Below are 21131 nucleotides of genomic sequence, written 5' to 3'. Positions count from 1 at the left end.
AACAGGTTATTCTATGAACGTCAAATGTCTTTGTGACAAGAGAGATACAAAAATATTACTTAAATGACATTCACTTTTCCTTTCCTATATATTATGACTTCAAAATTACCTCACTTCAAGCTATAATTACTAATCTCAAAAACTTTGATTTATTTTAAACATTTCTTAAGAAGGCACAACATTTCTCTGAGAAATCAAGAGATTAGAAAGATATATATGATTAAGAAGGTGAGCAACCTCATCTTTATGTTCCAGAAGTTATTTTATGACCATTAGGAAAATTGTTTGCTCAAAGAGCAATTAGGACTTCACTCCAATAGCATTCACAGTCATAGATTTGAACCATTGATTTTGGTAGAAGGAATAATGGCGTAGACTATTTTCTAAATGGGGAGAGAATCCAGAAATTGGAGGTGCAAAGGGATTTGGGAGTGCTGGTGCAGGATTCCCAAAATGTTAATCTGCAAGTCGAAACAGTAGTAAAGAAGGCAAACGCAATGCTAGCATTTATTTCAAGAGGGCTAGAATACAAAAACAGGGATGTAATGCTGAGGCTCTATAAGGTGCTGGTCAGGCCATGTTTGGAGTATGGGGAGCAATTTTGGGAAGGATGTGCTGGCCCTGGAGAAGGTCCAGAGGAGGTTTACAAGAATGATCCCAGGATGAGCGTTTGATGGCACTGGGCCTCTACTCACTGGTGTTTAGATGAATGAGGAGGGGGTTCATTAAAATATACCGAATAGTGAAAGGATGGATAGAGTGGATGTGGTGAGGATGTTTACACTAGTGGGAGAAGTTAGGTCATAGCCTCAGAATTAAATCTCCTTGAGGAAGGAGATGAGGAATTTCTTTAGTTAGCGGGTGGTGAATCTGTGGAATTCTTTGCCATAAGAGACTGTGGAGGCCAAATCAATGGATATTTTTAAGGCAGTGATAGACTCTTAATTCGTACAGGTGTCAGGGGTTATGTGGAGAATGCAGGATAATGGGGTTAAGAGGGAAAGATAGATCGGCCATGATTGAATGGCGGAGTAGACTTGATGGGCCGAATGGCCAATTCTCCTCCTATCACTGATGACCTTATAACAGTATATGTGATGGTATATTAAATCCGATGACAAGCGAACTGCTGTAATGCACTTATTTCAAGCTTTAACATTACGTGCTAACAGAGACGAGTGACAAACTTGCGAGTTACAAGATGTGTAGGAAAAAAACTGCAGATACTGGTTTAAATCGAAGGTAGACACAAAATGCTGGAGTAACTCAGTGGGTCAGGCAGCATCTCGGGAGAGAGGAATGGGTGACGTTTCAGGTCGAGACCCTTCTTCAGACTGATGTCAGGGGGGGGGTGGGCAAAGATAGGATGTAGTCGGAGACAGGAAGACTAGGAGTTAGATTATTAAGGCTACCCCAGCAGCCTTTATAAACAATGCAAAATATTATTTGTGCAGCTGCTACCACCACTCAGCCACCTACATAACAACCCCACTCTCCAACAGAAGAAGACTTGGATCAAATGTTATCTGGAGGGAAATATGAAGCAGTCTCTGCCCGAGGCAGGAATTGATCCAGTTCTCTTTTGAAGGTATTGAGAGAGATACAGTGAACTTGGATGGGGATAAACTTGATGGAAGATTACATCATCTTTACTATATTGGCAGATATTTCTAACAAATATAAATTTTTCCTCAGAATTTAATTGCATCTTAATTTCCAAAATCTGCAGAATTAGTTTAATAACTGAAGGATAAAGATTATGATTAGCCCTGAAACTACACAAATGCTTAATTAGTTCTTTCAAATTCTTACTTTAAATTGAGGATTAATAATTTTATTGAATAACTTAGATGGAGTGATACTTGTGCTAAAATTGGATAGTGAGGAATATAGTGCAAATACATTTTAATGTTCATTTGAACCTTGACACTCTTATCTTTCATCGTGTTAAACTTCATCTGAATATTTGTTCATTGTCACTAATTTTATCTCTTTCCAGTCCTTGATCCATATGCAGAATGGTTTTTTAAATTTATCTGATCTAAACGTCAGTTCAAAACTGTGTTATTCATTGAGAATCAGTGAATTTCAATCAGAATTGCAAATAAGAAAGCTTGGACATTTTTAGGTATCTTTTGGTTATTCTGGGTATTTATATACTATACATCAACATTTTCCCTCCCTGCTTCTGAAAACAATTGAAACTTTGCTCCCAAACAACAGCTGAAATTCTGACCAAATCATCATGGAAGCAATTAGAATTAAAAAACAAAGGACTTCTTCATGTCTTCAAATAAAATCAGTCAATGTTAATTATGGAAATATTAATGCAAAGTTTGAAGCTTTGCTCACAGAGTAATAAAATATGATGGAATTCATGAAACAAAACCAATTTACTCCTGCCATCAGGAAGAAGATAGAGTAGCCTGAAAACCGTAACGCCCTGGTTCAGGAACAGTTTTGTCCTTACAGCCATCAGGTTATCTATATACTAAAACTCTTGTTCCTTTGCTTGTTTGTTCCACAACTACAGCCAAAATGGTACACGATAACACGACAATTTTAGGCCCACCTTACTCACCGTCGTCCCTTTGGTGCTAATGGAAGAAGTTTCATTGAAACCAGTGTTATATTTTTTAAGTTATTCACATTTTAAAGTTTAAATCTATCTCCTTGGGAGGGAGGGGGGAGGGAGGGAGGAGGAGGGAGGATGGAGGAGGAGGGAGGATAAGGGAGGTTGAGGGGGATGGAGTGGGGCGTGAGGGGGAGGGGAGGGGAGGGGGAAGGGGGTGGAGGGAGGGGGAGGAGGGAGGATAAGGGGGGTTGAAGGGGATGGAGGGAGGGGAGGAGGGAGGGGGGAGGGAGGGGAGGGGGAGGGGGAATGGGGTGGAGGGAGGGAAGGGGAGGGAGGGGGGAGGCGGAGGGGGGTAGGAGAGGGTGCTGCACCAATGCAGGAGAGGTTTGGGCCCAACGGGTCCACTTGGTCTAGTTAAACACTAAAACCTCCAAATAAGCTCTGAACTGCAAAGACTTGGGGGCATTTGTTTTGTCTTTTTGCACTATCATTGTTTGTTTGTGTATATGTAGGTATCTATATTTATTTATAAAAAAGCACAGATCAGCCCTTCACTCCACTACTCCCAAATGGTACTTCACGTACTGTATTGTACTCCTGTGGACAAACCTATGCAGCTAGATGAGTCTAATACACAAAGGATACCAGCCAAGAGCATTTTAGTTGTCAGAGCACATACTTGACCAGGTCCTGCTGAAAGTACAGGGAATACAGCATGTTGGAGCACTAAGTTGAATACGATTGTGCATGTAGACACAAGGAGCTGCATGCAGATGCTAGAATCTTGATCAAAACACCAAGTTCTGGAGGAACTCAGCAGGGCTGGGAGGTAATGGATAGCTAAGGCTTTGGGTCAGGATTCTTCATCAGACTGATTGTAGTAAGTGGGAGAAAGGTGGAAAAGAGAGACGAGGGTGGGGCAAAGCCTGGCCAGTGATAGGTAGATAGAGATGAGGCAGTTTTGATTGGCAGAAGGGTGGAGTAAGTGGCAAAGGTTGAGATGGATTGGAGACTAAAGGGTGTGAGGGAACGAGAGACGAGGGGTGAAATGTTAAGCCAGAAAGAGGAATACAGGTGGAAGGGGAGGCTAAGAGGGGCAGGATAGTGGGAGATATGGGTGTGAACCAAGGTGTGGAGGCACACCTACTTCAGTCCACTATCTCAGCCCTCTTTACAAACCCTTTCCCCCCCCTTTCCTTCAACCTATAATGCTCTCTTTATCGGACACCCTTTTGCCTCCTTTTCCTCTCCAGCCTTTTTCACATACACCACCCATCTGCTAATCATCAATCACCAAGCTTTCCTGCCCCAACTACAATCAGTTTGAAAAATGATTCAGTCCAAAAATGTTGCCGGTTCATTCCCTCCATGGATGCTCCCTTCCCCACTGAGTTTACTGATGCTGCCTTCCCCACTGAGTTTACTGCAGCACCAAGGCCAGAGGGTTACATTTTGGGCCTTCCCCACTGAGTTTACTGCAGCACCAAGGCCAGCGGGTTACATTTTAGTACTTCACGCCCACATGAAAATTTGTTGAAAATCATCTACCGACGTGTTGACTCCAATTGGTATTCTCCGCATGAATCTTCTAAAGGAGTTATTGAAACAGGTTGAATGTGAACTTTTCTCAAGAAGGTTCATATACAAGAACACATTCTCTTCATCCAATATATTGAAGGAAAAATATCTATCATCTTTGTTGGGGAGAAGCTTACTTCAGAGCCCCATTACGATTCCATGGGTCTTGGGAAATTCTCAACACATCCAAATTGGGTATCTAGAGGACAAGATTGTCTCTTGGGGCTACTCTCTCTGCATGTCATTTTCTCCAACTTGCTTATGTTTTTTTGGTGAGTGACAGTGGAACATGCCTTGGTCAGACTCACGATGGCTGCTGCTTCTCATCTCGGACTGGATGAATAATTTTGCTTGTTGCATTGAAGATATCTACATATTGATTTGTGAGATGCATGCTTAAAGTTATTGCTTGCATTGAATCAAAATCTTCATTATCCTGTCTCGATTTACTGCTATCACTTCTGTTTATTACTTTCCAGTGTGGACAAGACATATTTCTGTTCCATGACGAAAAATCCACATTGCATCTTATGAGATTCTTTGGGTTCAACAACTTTAGAGAGCAATCCAATTCACTTTACGCTAAAAGCAAGAATAGCATGGAATAGAGAAAAGCAACTCAGTCAATAAAACAGATCAATTTTTCTGCAGCACTAACACTGCAGTCCTTCTATTTATAGAACAAAGAACATAGAAAAGTACAGCACAAGGAACAGGCCCTACCGGCTCACAATTTTCCATGCCAAACATGATGCCAAGTTAAACTAATCTCCTCTGCCTGCAATGCGGAGGTGTTCGAGCGGAGGAGCCTGTGCGTGGTCTCACCGATGTATAGGAGTCCACATCTGGAACAGCAGATACAGTAGATAAGGTTGGAGGAGATGCAAGTGAACTTCTGCCTCACCTGAACAGACCTTTGGGGTCCTTGGACGGAGTCGAGGGAGGAGGTATAGGGACAGGTGTTGCATCTCTTGTGGTTGCAGGGGAAGTACCTGGGGAGGGGGTGGTTTGGGCCAAACCTCCTCAGGTACTTCCAGCTGCAATGGTCTTCAGTGTAAACTAGCATCTGCAGTTCCTTCCGACACACAACCTTTGTCCAATGTTGTGTTCGCACCTTGTTCTCTCTGGCAAGTTCCAAGAAGTTCGAGAAATTCATATACTGAACTGAAATTCCAAATTTCAGTTAATATTGGCTTAAATAATGATGTTGCATGCTGCAATTACCAACCTATTTCTGTTGAGGAATTTCCCACACACATCCTGCCACGTTGGAGGTAAATATAGAAGCCAACGGGTTGATACTGTTTCTAATTCAGTCAGTTTTAACACTATTAACTCTCCGCCCACATGCACATATTCCCACTCGCAAGGGTGAAAACTCTACTCAAATTTCTGAGAATCAACACAAAATTTAATAGTTATTTTTGTTATGAAATGAGTAATTAATATATAGTAGACTTGAAAGAAGAAAAGAGAAGATCCAAGTACAAGAAAAGAATCATATTCTTTTGAATTTAACAAATTTCTCACTAAAATTATTTGCATTACATAATTTTTCTCAACGCTTCCTGAATGTTTGCAAAACTTAATTTTAATTTCATTTTTAAAAATGTGTGTTTTATTAATCTTTTACATTTTAGTCAATTCCAATTTGTTGTGTAAATCATACATTTCCATACATTGGCTACCATGAATGAAGAGCCATAAACTACCCCCACTTTACAGGTTATACTAACTGCTGGCACAACACTAATTTATCTCCCTTGTTAATTCACCAAATGCACTACATCAATTGAAGATAAACTGTCTCTTCATGACTATCAAAATATGTTCATCTAGTTGCCCTAATTGTGAAGGACATTGACAGAATAGATGTGGAGAGATTTCTGAGTAAAATCTACATGAAGGCTACATAACTGTAAGATACACATTGACAGATCACATAATATAAAAGGAACGTATTTGCATAAAGTGTTGAGAACATGAAACTTGTCACCTTATGGTTAAAACAAGTAATATTAGCTCATCAACAAGAATGATCCCAGGAATGAGTGGGTTAACATATGATGAGCGCAGGCATGTGAATTTTCCGCATTTCCACGGATTTCCACGTTTTTAAAATCCATTTTCCATGCTTTTTGCATGGTTTCCGCGTTTTTCACTTTGCCAAATAAACGGAGAAATCAAATTTAAAAAAAGAAAGACAAAAAAAAAGTTGTATAGACTTGTAATGAACACTAGGGTTATGCTAGAGGTCGCTAGGAGTTCCGCGAGAAATCCCCCGCGCTCTGGAAGTCTCCCCGAAAATGTGGCACCTAGGCTGGGCAAGGCAGCCAATCTCGTCCTCATTGGGACTTCCACGGCCGATCGGTGGGTTGAATATGCAACCTGCGGCCGGGGCTCTGGAACTCCAGCCCAGCTGGAGTCAGCAAATCTATCCCCATAACCGACTTCCTTGGCCTGCTGGATAAACCAGCAAAACTCTGGAACCAAGAAAATCAGTGGTGGAACTGTAATGAGTAAATATTAAATTTAAGTGCATGATTATATAACTAAATTAATTAAGACGGGGTTAAAATATAAAACACAGCAGAAAAGCCAATTACCACCTTTTTGGGCTGATTATCAATTAATGTGCGAATTTACTTCAAAATGTATTAGTGTACAGTGACATATTCACATTATTTTGTAATGTCTGTTTTTACTTTGAAACGCACTAAAAGAGGCTTGAAACTGGTAATTTTGTGTGTAAATTTTCAAAAATGTTCCAATTTTCTGACCCCCGTTGTACGCCTCACGCAAGCGCTCAGCTCTTTTCCTCTTTTTTTACTTCACTCACATGCCCGTGAGCGTTTCACAGCGTTGGGCCTGTACTCACTGGAGTTTAGAAGAATGAGGGGGGACCTCATTGAAATAATGAAAGACTTGGATAGAGCAGATGTGGAGAGGATGTTTCCACCAGTGGGAGAGTCTAGGAATAGAGGTCATGACCTCAAAATTAAAGGATGTTCCTTAAGGACGGAGATGAGAAGGAATTTATTTTGTCAGAGGGTGGTGAATGTGTGGAATTCTTTGCCACATAAGGTTGTGAAGGCCAAGTCAATGGATATTTTTAAGGCAGAGATAGATAGATTCATGATTAGTACGGGTGTCAGGGGTTATGGGGAGAAGGCAGAAGAATGGGGTAAGGAGGGAGAGATAGATTGGCCATGATTGAATGGCGGAGTAGGCTTGATGGGCCGAATGGCCTATTTCTGCCCCTGTCACCTATGACCTTATGACCTATATATATATTGTACAGGGCCCTAGTGTGACCGCACCTGGAGTACTGTGTGCAGTTTTGGTCTCCACATTTGAGGAAGGATATTCTTGCTATTGAGGGCGTGCAGCGTAGGTTTACTAGGTTAATTCCCGGAATGGCGGTACTGTCATATGTTGAAAGACTGGAGCGACTAGGCTTGTATACACTGGAATTTAGAAGGATAAGAGGAGATCTTATCGAAACGTATAAGATTATTAAGGGGTTGGACACGTTAGAGGCAGGAAACATGTTCCCAATGTTGGGGGAGTCCAGAACAAGGGGCCACAGTTTAAGAATAAGGGGTAGGCCATTTAGAACTGAGATGAGGAAAAACTTTTTCAGTCAGAGAGTTGTGAATCTGTGGAATTCTCTGCCTCAGAAGGCAGTGGAGGCCAATTCTCTGAATGCATTCAAGAGAGAGCTAGATAGAGCTCTTAAGGATAGCGGAGTCAGGGGGTATGGGGAGAAGGCAGGAACGGGGTACTGATTGAGAATGATCAGCCATGATCACATTGAAGGGCGGTGCTGGCTCGAAGGGCCGAATGGCCTCCTCCTGCATCTATTGTCTATTGTCTATTGACCTTATTCATGGGAGATGTTTGGTGCAGTTGATTTCTAACCACTTCAACCAGGATGCAAAAAATCGTAAGGTTTTGCTCTGAGAACCAAGTAGGATCAATAAACACTATTTCATCCATTTTTACATCCTGTCCATTAAAAATTAACCAGTCATCCTCTTTAAATGTATAGCATACCTTGCATTCACAACACCTCTGCGTAGGTGGTACCACACATTTCAACCTCGGCATGCAAAAGATATATATTAATTATACACTCGCCTTTTCTCAGGTGAGTTTGAATTCATTGTCCTTGGAAATGTTAGTATGGAATATTTTGTTTTTTTCACGATTGACTATAATTGGAGGTGACTGGTACTTCCACTTAAGCTTCTGGAACTCTCACTAATTATTGCTTGCTGTAGAATATCTCCATTTATATATCTTTCTTTGCAGCCTCTTTGCATTTACATACATTCAGACTTCTTTATATTAAAAACAATGCAATACATTTATCTCACTCGCCCAATTTGTATAATATTACAACTAGTCTGGACTTATCCTAGTGCTTATGACCTCAAGCAATTCTGAGTGTTGGTTGTGTTGTAAACATTAATAGCATCCCTTTCTCTATATCATTAATAAATATTATTTTGCCAACAGCTCCAGGGAAAATTCTTGCAGTACCCATACTATGGTCTTTAAGCTGCTCCCTTGGTTTTCATCTTTTACAATTCTTGTCGGAAATAGTCAGCTATTCAATTCAAAATTTTCCCTCTGGTTTTTACTTATGTAGAGTCAATTAGTGGCATGTTAGTTATCTATACATTCAGGGATAAAAGAGACTGGAGTAATTTCAAAGCCTGGTAATTTGGAACGAATTACTAGCTATGGACTCGCCATTTTCTGTCCTCAAAGTTTCGCCGAACTCTGACGCCAAAAGATTGTGTCAAAGTCCCGGTGGGTGGAAATGGTGGTGAGAAAGCTAAAGAACAGAATGGGCTTATGCTGGCACTTTTGTCGAGTCAGCAAGAGCACAATGGGTGAGACCAGAATTCCAGTTCTTACAAGGCATTTTATGTTTGTTGCCACACAGGTAACATTAAATCAATTAAAATTGCGTTAAACTATTTGTACCTCCTATGTTAAAGGCTTTGCTTCCAATGGTATTCTTTAATGATATTCAATTTTCTATGTCTTCCTCCAAACTTCAAAAACATTTTAGGTTGATAATTTGAATTATTTATCCTTTATGCGTAAAGTGTATCTGTGTGAATAAAGGCACAATTTGACCAAAGTTCATTTCCTTCTTTGGTCTTTTAATAGAGAAATTTGTCTGATGATCACCGAGTTGCCAGACTGAAGAACATCTGTGAGAGCATTTCAGTTGCTCTCTTAATGAGGACATATGGGGAATCCATGTGGTATAAGATAAATTCAGTTTAAATATTTGCACTGTATTTGTTATACACTTCTGCATTGTGTAATGATCCTGATCTGATAAGGGGACTAGAGGTAAAAGAGCCATTAGGAGGCAGTGATCACAACATGATAAGTTTTACTCTGCAAATGGAAAGGCAGAAGGGAAAATCGGAAGTGTCAGTATTACAGTATAGCAAAGGGGATTACAGAGGCATGAGGCAGGAGCTGGCCAAAATTGACTGGAAGGAGGCCCTAGCAGGGAAGACGGTAGAACAGCAATGGCAGGTATTCCTGGGAATAATGCAGAGGTTGCTGGATCAATTTATCCCAAAGAGGGGGAAAGACTCTAAGGGGAGTAAGAGACACCTGTGGCTGACAAGGGAAGTCAAGGACAGCATAAAAATTAAGGAGAGGAAGTATAACATAGCAAAGAGAAGTGGGAAGACAGAGGATTGGGACTCTTTTAAAGAGCAACAAAAGTTAACTAAACAGGCAATACGGGGAGAAAAGATGAGGTACGAGGGTAAACTAGCCAATAATATAAAGGAGGATAGCAAAAGTTTTTTTAGGTACGTGAAGAGGAAAAAAATAGTCAAGGCAAATGTGGGTCCCTTGAAGACAGAAGCAGGGGAATTTATTATGGGGAACAAAGAAATGGCAGACGAGTTAAACCGTTACTTTGGATCTGTCATTACTGAGGAAGATACACACAATCTCCCAAATGTTCTAGGGGCCGGAGAACCTAGGGTGATGGAGGAACTGAAGGAAATCCACATTAGGCAGGAAATGGTTTTGGGTAGACTGATGGGACTGAAGGCTGATAAATCCCCAGGGCCTGATGGTCTGCATCCCAGGGTACTTAAGGAGGTGGCTCTAGAAATAGTGGAAGCATTGGAGATCATTTTTCAATGTTCCATAGATTCAGGATCAGTTCCTGTGGATTGGAGGATAGCAAATGTTATCCCACTTTTTAAGAAAGGAGGGAGAGAGAAAACGGGTAATTATAGACCAGTTAGTCTGACATCAGTGGTGGGGAAGATGCTGGAGTCAATTATAAAAGACGAAATTGCTGAGCATTTGGATAGCAGTAACAGGATCATTCCGAGTCAGCATGGATTTACGAAGGGGAAATCATGCTTGACAAATCTACTGGAATTTTTTGAGGATGTAACTAGGAAAATTGACAGGGGAGAGTCAGTGGATGTGGTGTACCTCGACTTTCAGAAAGCCTTCGACAAGGTCCCACATAGGAGATTAGTGGGCAAAATTAGAGCACATGGTATTGGGGGTAGGGTACTGACATGGATAGAAAATTGGTTGACAGACAGAAAGCAAAGAGTGGGGATAAATGGGTCCCTTTCGGAATGGCAGGCAGTGACCAGTGGGGTACCGCAAGGTTCGGTGCTGGGACCCCAGCTATATACGATATACATTAATGACTTAGATGAAGGGATTAAAAGTACCATTAGCAAATTTGCAGATGATACTAAGCTGGGGGGTAGATGCAAATGTGAATTGTGTGGAAGATGCAATAAGGCTGCAGGGTGACTTGGACATGTGTGAGTGGGCGGATACATGGCAGATGCAGTTTAATGTAGATAAGTGTGAGGTTATTCACTTTGGAAGTAAAAATAGAAAGGCAGATTATTATCTGAATGGTGTCAAGTTAGGAAGAGGGGATGTTCAACGAGATCTGGGTGTCCTAGTGCATCAGTCACTGAAAGGAAGCATGCAGGTACAGCAGGCAGTGAAGAAAGCCAATGGAATGTTGGCCTTCATAACAAGAGGAGTTGAGTATAGGAGCAAAGAGGTCCTTCTACAGTTGTACCGGGCCCTGGTAAGACCGCACCTGGAGTACTGTGTACAGTTTTGGTCTCCAAATTTGAGGAAGGATATTCTTGCTATTGAGGGCGTGCAGCGTAGGTTCACTAGGTTAATTCCCGGAATGGCGGGACTGTCGTATGTTGAAAGGCTGGAGCAATTAGGCTTGTATACACTGGAATTTAGAAGGATGAGGGGGGATCTTATTGAAACATATAAGATAATTAGGGGATTGGACACATTAGAGGCAGGAAACATGTTCCCAATGTTGGGGGAGTCCAGAACAAGGGGCCACAGTTTAAGAATAAGGGGTAGGCCATTTAGAACGGAGATGAGGAAGAACTTTTTCAGTCAGAGAGTGGTGAAGGTGTGGAATTCTCTGCCTCAGAAGGCAGTGGAGGCCAGTTCGTTTGATGCTTTCAAGAGAGAGCTGGATAGAGCTCTTAAGGATAGCGGAGTGAGGGGGTATGGGGAGAAGGCAGGAACGGGGTAGTGATTGAGAGTGATCAGCCATGATCGCATTGAATGGCGGTGCTGGCTCGAAGGGCTGAATGGCCTACTCCTGCACCTATTGTCTATTGTCTATTGTCTATTGTCTACTACCGAGCAAGATTCATCTGCTTTTGTTGTGAGTGGAGAATGCAAATTGTCGCTGAAGTGCATTTTAGTGGAAGAAAAACCATGTTTTAAAACTAATTTTACTATTTTTTGAAAGGTGTAATAACACATTGAACAGCTGACCAGATGGTATTTAAGGCTGGAATATGGACCACTGAATATGGAGTCATCAGAAAATAATCAGCACATTTTAAAAATGATTTTGCAAACTTGGGACAGGTGTCAATAACAAATTTGATCGACCATGGAATATATTTGTTATCCTATGACCTCATATTTAAAATTCCCCATTCAAACTGTTTTATGTGTTCTCCTTAGTCAATTTGGCCATACTCATTTTATCTTGCTGATTTTCACCATTCGTTATCAGCGTAATGCTCTTCTTTATTTTTAGCTATTCTTATATTGAGTCCAAATTTTTAACGTCACCATTTTTCGTTACTTCTAGTTTCTTTTCACATTTCAGCTAATTTGTGGAGCTGCAGCAAGCAATTTTTGCTTGTTGAACGACACATTATTCCAAGGTAGTTTTAGAAAGCTCCCATCTGCATAACAGTTTATATCACATTATACCTTTTCAAGTTAATATAATCATTCTGCTTCTCCTGGTTACTTTAGATTATTGGGTAGAATGATTACTTTAGTCAGCATCACTCTACTTTCAAGTTCACTCATACCTTTTGTCATTTTACTTCCCCTGCAATCAACCTAAGTTTGATCTTGCCATCCCTTCAGTCTTTCCCTGCATCGCAAAATACTTTCATTTTACCAGTTTTGATGCAAGGGGTCTCTTTATATATGCTGAATTCTGGGCGTGTTTAGCATATCTACTTTAGTTTCGGAATTCTAATATCCACAGAATTTACATGTTGTATAATGAACCGAACACAGTTTCACCAAAGGTAGAAGATCTAAAAGGTCGAGTTGTTCACAACTAGAAAAAGATCAATATTCCAGGTGCACCATAATTGACTTAAGAATTCCATTTCCACAAAACATTGTGATTAAAAATATTATACTTTCTTATAATTTATTTGTATTGGTTATTGCCCATTTCAAAGCTGAGGAATCTGAGATCATAAATATTGTAAACCTGCATGAACATTGATTAATTCACAAAATGCTGGAGTAACTCAGCAGGTCAGGCAGCATCTCGGGAGAGAAGGAATGGGTGACGTTTCGGGTCGAGACCCTTCTTCAGACTGATGTCGGGGGTGGGACAAAGGAAGGATATAGGTGGAGACAGGAAGATAGAGGGAGATCTGGGAAGGAGGAGGGGAAGGGAGGGACAGAGGAGCTATCTGAAGTTGGAGAAGTCGACGTTCATACCACCGGGCCGCAAACTGCCCAGGCGAAATATGAGGTGCTGCTCCTCCAATTTCCGGCGGGCCTCACTATGGCACTGGAGGAGGCCCATGACAGAGAGGTCAGACTGGGAATGGGAGGGGGAGTTAAAGTGCTGGGCCACCGGGAGATCAGTTGCGTTAATGCGGACCGAGCGCAGGTGTTCAGCGAAGCGATCGCCGAGCCTGCGCTTGGTTTCGCCGATATAAATAAGTTGACATGTAGAGCAGCGGATGCAATACATTGATTACCCAAGTTCAGATCCTGGATGTTTGTGTTGGGGTCATGTGTCTTGTGTTCTTTTTTTTTTGTGTGTGACTGCAATGTAATTTCGTTCGGTACCTCGGTACCGAATGACAAATAAAGCTCTGTATTCCTCTGTATTTCCATATTAGTTCGCTTTTTTCATCCATATTTAACATTGCGTCATTGTTAACCAAAGGTGGGCAACCTATAGAATGGAATAGTGAGTTTTGTAGGCGATTGAAAAAATAAATCCTTTACTCAATTAACTTTAACAGAACTGATACGTATATATTTTATGAAACCATCTTTTTTTAGCATTTGAAATATTTCGCTTTAAATTCCTTACTTTTGATGGTGAAGTTTGTTCGGCACAGATTTGTGTAATTGAACGAATACAATAATTTATGCGGACCAATGATTTATTTCACGCATGTTAAATTAGCGAGAAGGTTGGTCGTTCTGACTTCTCACCTCACCGAAAATCTCTTCAGAACAGCAAACAGTGGTTTTACGTTTTGTATGTTTGTATTTCATTTGGATCGCGACAGTGTTTTGACGGGCACGTTATTACAACCATAAATGCGCGCTAACGATTTTTAAAAGTGTGCCTCGGCCGATTGAAAATGAGAGAAAAGGAAACGCAAGAGGTCATGCATGTCAAATCAATCCATGTGCATGGTGTCGATGTGTTGGGTCCAAAACAATGACATCTTTACAATGACATCATTGCTGAGAAAGTATGCAGCTGCTTTAGAGGGCGCACAAAGCGGTGACATTTGCAAATGTTACAGCTATCTCTCCAGCACTGATCCTGGGAGCGGCACGCAACCTACATCTGCCTTTTGCTACTACCTACACTAGACACTACACAGCATGCTCTACAACAGCGCGTCGACCCCAGCGATCTTTTTAATGCAAGAAAAAAATCATAGAAAATATTGTAAATCATGCCTCCGAAAAGCATCTGCACGCCAATTGCACACACAGCAAACCCTCCTTCTCTGCTGAACAGCTGGGTTCCATACCATAGGTGCTGCATTTAACAGCTCCGAACTAAGGTATGAGGTAATGCCAAATAAACTCCGGATACGCCCATATCGATCAGGATATATACTGTGCATGAAATTCACCATCACCTGCTTTACACACATTGCATATGGCTCATGGCATTCTGTTATACTCACTCACTCGGCTGGTAGCATTACAGTCCGTTGCATATGCCGAGAATCTTACTTGTGTATGTGTGTGTGTGTGTGTACACACACATGCACACACACACATATAATATATATATATACACACATATAAGATGCTCGGCATATGCAACGGATTGCGATGCTACCAGCCGAGTGAGTGAGTAAAACAGAATGCAATAAACTCCATCGTTATCAGGAACCGGGCGAGCCAGCAGTGTATTTCTAATACACACACATATCTATTGCAGGTTGCCCATTGCATTCTGTTTTACTCACTCACTCGACTGGTAGCATTACAATTCGTTGCAAATGCCGATAATCTTATGTGTGTTGTGTGTGTACATATATATAGATATATGTGCATATACACACACACACACACATATATATATATATATATATATGATGCTCGGCAAATGCAACCGATTGCGATGCTACCAGTTGAGTGGGTGAGTAAAATAGAATGTAGTGAGCTATATGCAATATATATATATATATATATATATATATGTGTGTGTATATAGATACACACATGTATTGCATATAGCTCGTTGCATTATATATATAAGATGCTCGGCAAATGCAACAGATCGCGATGCTGCCAGCCGAGTGAATGAGTAAAACAGCATGCAATGAGCTCCACCGTTGCTCGGAGCCGGGCAGCGTGTGTCCTGTCCAGTCCAGTGCACACTCACACAGAGTGGGAGCGGTGGGGTGGGTGGGGAGTGGATGCAGAGGCTGCGCGGCGCCGCCAGGTGCCCCGGGCCGGGCTCGCGCGCCCTCCCCCCTCCTCCCCCTCCCCCCCCCCGCGCTCGAGCCCGGCTCGCCGTTTGCCGCTCGCCGTTCGCACAAATGTCTCTACCCCCCGCCTCCTCCTCCTCCTCCTCATCCCCTCCCTTATTTAAAACAATTACTGCCGTTTGTGAATGTTAACACTTCCCAACCTCGCTCTCAGTCGTGGTCTGTCTCCGGAGCGGCGGTGACGGGCGGGAAGGGAAGGGAAGGCGCCGGCTCCATCCACATCAAACCGGCGGCGATGGCGACGACGACGACGACGACGGCGGCGACGATGAAGGCTCACTCCGGTTTTCATTCCCCTCTCCTTCACAATCTCAGCCCGTTTCGTTACTTGAGGATGTGAACGGAAGAATACCAGGGGGGGCTGTCAGCGCTCGTTCTCTGACTGTTATATACATGTAAAAATATCAGTGAGAGGAGGTGTCAGGGCGGTAAATGTCAGCAGCAGCAGCAGCAGCAGCAGCAGCAGCAGCAATGGCCGGCGTTTCCCCCTGAACTGTCAAACGGGGTTTTTTCCCCCCCGACTTTTTCTTTGCACCATTCGGTTTATTTTCCGCTAGAAGGTGGATTTTTTTTCCATCTCCCCCCCCCCCCCCCCCTCCCTGTCTCCTGCTCCGCCGCTGGCCTGAGCTGAGACACTGCTGGATGGAAGATGATGTGCGAGGTGATGCCCACCATCAGCGAGGACACCCTCAGCCAGAGGGGCTCCCAGAGCAGCTCGGAGGACTCCAATTTCGAGCAGCTGATGGTCAACATGTTGGACGAACGCGACCGGCTGCTCGACACCCTCCGGGAGACCCAGGAGAGCCTAGCGCTGGCACAGGGCAAACTCCAGGATGTCATCTACGATAGGGACTCTCTGCAGCGCCAGCTCAACTCTGCATTGCCCCAGGTAGGAGCACCCGGCTTCTCAGAGTAAGGCTAAGATTTGCAATGTGCTCTCCTGCAACTGTGGAAACATCTTCCCACTTCTCTTTTAAAAAAAAGGGTTTCCTCCCCCCATGAGTTTAACCATCGTCTTTCTGCTTCTCATGGTTCATTTAATCCGTCAATATCTTAGTTTGTCAGGTAGATCGCACCTTCGTTACCAATGCAATGGTTTAAAGATTAAAAAATAAATAAAACATGTGTAATAACTCTGGCATTCGTTACCCTTTAACTCACCAGGAGCTGCCTTCTAAATCTATTTGTAGTGAAGATACTTCCACATTGGAGTTGAGTGTAGAGTTTGAGGATTCGGGCACTGCACCAACGAGGGAACAGTGATTATATATATTTCTGAGGCAGGATGGTGTGATTTGGAGAACTTCCGAGTAATGATGTCTCTCGATAATGAGGTTGCCCGTTTGGCTTCTTGAGCATTGTTAGAGCAGCACTTATTCAGGCAAATGGAGAGCATTCCAACGTGCTTCTGACTTGAGATTTGCAGATGGTGGAAAGTCTTTGGGAGTCTGGAGGTGAGTTATTCTTGTAAGATACCATCTTCTGACCTGTTTTAGCTGCAGTTCCTGGTCAGTGTTCACTTTCATGATAGGTAAGAGATTGTAGACGTTGGAATCTAAAGCAAAAAAAACAAACTGCTGGACAAACTCAATGGGCCATGTAGCACCAGTGGAGGAAAATGGACAATCTGAAGATGGATCCTGACCCAAAACATCAACACTCTGTTTCCCTCCACAGATGCTGCCCAACCCACTGAGTTCTTCGAGAAGTTTGTTTTTAACTTCTAGAATGTGGATGTAAAGCCTCATCAATGATAATGCTATTGAATTAGTATTTCATGGGAGAATGTCAGTGTCTGCTACTTGTGTGTTTCAAATGATATTTTTTTAATCTCAGCCTGAATATTGCATAGGTTATTTTGTTTTTTGAGGAGTTGTGAATGGAATGAAACATTGTGCAATCATCGACAAACATCTCCACAAAGAATGTTGCTGATGAAGCAAATGAATATGGTTGGGTCTGAGGAATTCCTGCAGCACAGAACTTGGCTCGATATGATGAATATCTAACAACCACATCAATGGTCCTTCGCTTGCAGTTTCACTACAGCCAGCAGAGACTTTCCCTTCCATACCTGTTGATTTCACTTTTACTATTGTCTTGGTGAATGGTAAATAATCAAACTAGTAAGCATCATTGCAGGTTTGTTAGGATTATGAAATGTAGTTTGTAACACTATGTACTGCAGTTGTTTCTTGTAGTTCGGGTATTTCTGCTATAACTCAATAGTTGTGTTCATAAGAAACTTTGTGTTATAGAAATAGCTGTGCCAATGGGTAAAATTGGGTTGGGGCTAGGGAGTTTCAGACTTGAAATAACAAAGTTTTGTTTTCTCCTGAAGGACTTTCAAAAATAGTTTTGTTTTGATATAGAAATAAGTTTATTTTTGTTACTGCAAGTTTAATATGCTAATGGCTTAATGTTATATTGTTTAATAGAGTATCACTGCATAAGTGTCAACAATGATTGCCGGCAATTTCAATGTCCGCCTGCAGTGAAACTGACACGCTGTGTTCTTAAGAAACCTTACTGCAGGGAGTTTTGTGAAACAATTCTTTACTCCAGACATTTTATTTGTCCAAGACAGCTTTCTCTCTGCTTGTCAATTTCCAAAGTAACTTTGAAGTTGTTCTGTGGTCCCTTATCAAAATCACATTAGAACCAATTTGGCTCACATCATACAAATAGTGTTCCCTGATTCATCAATAGCGTTATATCTAATTTGATTTAAAGAAACTCGCATTATAGCAGAACTACCCATATTTGATATTTTATCAATATATACTAATCCAATATTTACTAGATTAATGTCCACAAGAAAATGGCTTATAGATTGTGTAAGATACACATTGGATAATGCATGACTCTAAATTCATTATTTAAAAACAACAATACATAACTGTTGTATTGTTGAAAATGTTAAATTAAACAAAGACTAAAGTTTTCAAATTTTGACGAGAAACTAGTAAATATTGAGTTTCAATGGTATACCAATCTTTGTAAGTTGTTTCGTGGTAACATGTATCGTGATAATATTCTGGAAAAGTAATATGCATCTGGACCATATCACCTGTGTATTTTTGCTGTTTTTCCTGAGATATTGTGTTCTTTATTATTGTGGTAACTAAATTCTTGAAATCTGAATATGATATATAGGCAGACATCCAAAACGTATTCAAAATTGAAATTAGTGTTTGCATGTTGAATGATTAAAAAAAAGATTTCCAGCTTGCAATTGTCTTGTTTTGAGATACCTGAGTATATTTGAAAAAGGAACTGATTCAGTAATGTTTTATCCTATTAAGAGGTTAACATAGGTAGTGTTAAGAGTGAAAGGAAAGCCATTTGGAAAGATGGATAACAGCAGTTTAAATTGGAAAGAGTTATGTTTGAAATTTGATGACTGTCATCAAATATTATCAAAATATACTATTTGATTCCATATACATCCAGTTATTTAAATCAAAAATCAGTGTTATGTATTGAAATTATTTTAAATAAATATTAGTTGTAGCATGATTATCTACTATTTGGCTGTTGTGAGCCATATATTTCATTCTATATTGTTCAAATCAATATTTAAAACCCAATTTTTTGGATAATTTTAAAGACTATTGGACTGATTGCATTTGAGCACAAGATTTTCAAGCTGAGTGTTATGAATGACCAAAACATTGATTGAATCATAGGCTATATTTGCATTTGCACATTATGTATGTGGCTGCCAAGGCAGTACATGTACGACCTGGTGATAGTCCAAGACAGGTTGGACATCCTCTTCATTTCTGTTGTTTGGTTGTGGAATCCAGACAAGTGAACAGGACAGTTGGAGAATTAAAATGTGTGAAAATGCAATTATAAATAAAATGGGTGCCTACAGTCAAATTAACCATAACGTGTGTGGGTTTTCAATATTTATAAAAGACTAATTCAGTGAAAGAAGCAAACTTGTTTTCTTCACTGTCTATAATTTATTTTGTTTGTTTATTTATTTATTCCACACTGTTGTGGCTGATTCTTAACTGCTCACTGAAGTTGCTTAAGAAGCCATTGAGTTCCAAGAAGACACTTTGCCAGGATTGAAGAAGGATCACTGTAAACTTCTCAGTGTAACTTGGTATGGACCATAAATGCTCTCCTTCATTTTAAGACCTATAACTTGAGAATGAAATCTTCAAGTGCTAGTATGCTAGCTGATTATAGTGTCTGAATATGGTGGCTAATTTGCAATCTTTCTGTTAATCATATTTATTGCTTCTTTTTTCAAATAATGGGTGCCCTCTTCCATTTTTTACACATGCCTTACTTGAACATGCCCCGTTAATCAGGAGAGAGAACAGACTTATCTAATGGTTACACATGGTTGATTCATGAAGGCTATATATTTATCCACATTGTCTCCACATTCATCCCTGAATAGCAGTACTATCCTTTGCTCTTGTTATATTTGGGATTGCAGATCTACATGGATTGAACATCTATAGAATCTGTCAAGTAAATTAAGGGGATTTTGTTGGCAGTTTGAAAACTGATAGCTAGAAAAACATACTGATCCATGGTAGATCCAAAACTGTTGACTGCACAAAATGATCTGGGAAATCTTATTTCCTTTTAATCTGTAGAATGTCAACTCTTACGTTATGATCGTTCAGATAATGGAAATTCACCCTGATGGAATTCACAAATCACAAATCAAAAAATTGAAATTTCTTCTCAAGGAATTTATGTGGGGGGATAAAAGGCGAATAAATATAAAATTTCCCCCCCGACACTCATTTCTTGATACATGCAGAGATGACATCATTTTGTGTTAAGAAAAGTCTTGATACGCACTGATTTCTAGCTATTCAACTTCCACCTTCCTCTCCCCCCCCCCCTCTATAATAGGGGGATCGGCTGTGTTGTCCTGGATGATATTACCCACAGACTTCCAGACCACATTCATGTAATAACGGATTAAAAAAGGTTAAAAGTACACATATTCAACCAATCAGAAGTTTATCAACTACGAATCCATCAATTGCTCTGACTTAGACTTTAAATTAACCCAACAGAAACTGATGCATGAAACAGGAGTAAAAGTGGACCATATGACTCTTTGAGCCTGCTTTATTGCAAAATAAGATTATGACTTAACATCTGCAGTTGGGAAGTTACCAGAGAGTATTCTGAGGGATAGGTTATACAGGCATTTGGATGAGCAAGGGCTGATTAGGGATAGTCAGCATGGTTTGTACGTGGGAGGTCATGTCTCACAAATCTGATTGAGTTTTTTGAAGAAATTACCAAAAAGGTTGATGAGGGCAGATGTTGTATACATGGATTCCAGTAAGGCGTTCGACAAGGTCCCGCATGGTAGGCTGCTCTGGAAGGTTAGATCGCATGGGGTCCAAGGAGAGATAGCTAAATGGATAGCAAATTGGCCTTATGGAAGGAAGCAGAGGGTGTTGGTGGAAGGTTGCTTCTCGGACTGGAGGCCTGTGACTAGTGGTGTGCCTCAGGGTTTGGTGCTGGGCCTGTTACTGTTTGTCACCTACATCAATGATTTGGATCAGAACATACAGGGCAAGATTAGCAAGTTTGCTGATGATACAAAAGTGGGTGGTTTTTCAGATAGTTAAGATGGTTGTGAAAGATTGCAGCAGGATCTTGATCGATTGGCCAGGTAAGCT

At 41.1% G+C, this 21131-nt stretch overlaps 1 protein-coding gene and 1 long non-coding RNA gene across 4 annotated transcripts in view; one reads left to right on the top strand and one right to left on the bottom strand.

The window, feature by feature from the left end:
* The window catches only part of LOC144590124 (uncharacterized), a 156293-nt gene extending 140395 nt beyond the window's left edge, over nt 1-15898 (bottom strand). For 2 of the 3 annotated variants that reach the window (XR_013546181.1, XR_013546180.1), the window contains exons 1-2: nt 15603-15898; nt 4979-4998 (exon numbers count right to left, since the gene is read on the bottom strand). This is a non-coding gene — a long non-coding RNA (uncharacterized LOC144590124). The remainder of the gene's footprint in view (nt 1-4978; nt 4999-15602) is intronic. The other variant, XR_013546182.1, reaches the window with a different exon arrangement.
* On the top strand, nt 15425-19244 carry LOC144590123 (liprin-alpha-2-like). Its single transcript, XM_078394979.1, has 2 exons — nt 15425-16348; nt 17312-19244. The coding sequence occupies exons 1-2, from the start codon at nt 16109-16111 to the stop codon at nt 17336-17338; spliced, it is 267 nt and encodes an 88-aa protein (XP_078251105.1). The 5' UTR covers nt 15425-16108; the 3' UTR covers nt 17339-19244.
* Nucleotides 19245-21131: the final 1887 nt, after the last annotated feature.

This window comes from Rhinoraja longicauda, unplaced genomic scaffold (genome assembly GCF_053455715.1).
Source record: "Rhinoraja longicauda isolate Sanriku21f unplaced genomic scaffold, sRhiLon1.1 Scf000145, whole genome shotgun sequence".
NCBI lineage: Eukaryota > Metazoa > Chordata > Chondrichthyes > Rajiformes > Arhynchobatidae > Rhinoraja > Rhinoraja longicauda.
Note: the sequence above shows the minus strand (reverse complement) of the source record. Positions and strands in the feature narration are given on the sequence as shown.

Coding starts and splice junctions, on each gene's coding strand:
- LOC144590123 (XM_078394979.1), top strand. CDS start 16,109: ATGATGTGCGAGGTGATGCCCACCATCAGCGAGGACACCCTCAGCCAG. Junction 16,349..17,311: donor TCAACTCTGCATTGCCCCAG/GTAGGAGCACCC, acceptor AATATTGCATAG/GTTATTTTGTTTTTTGAGGA.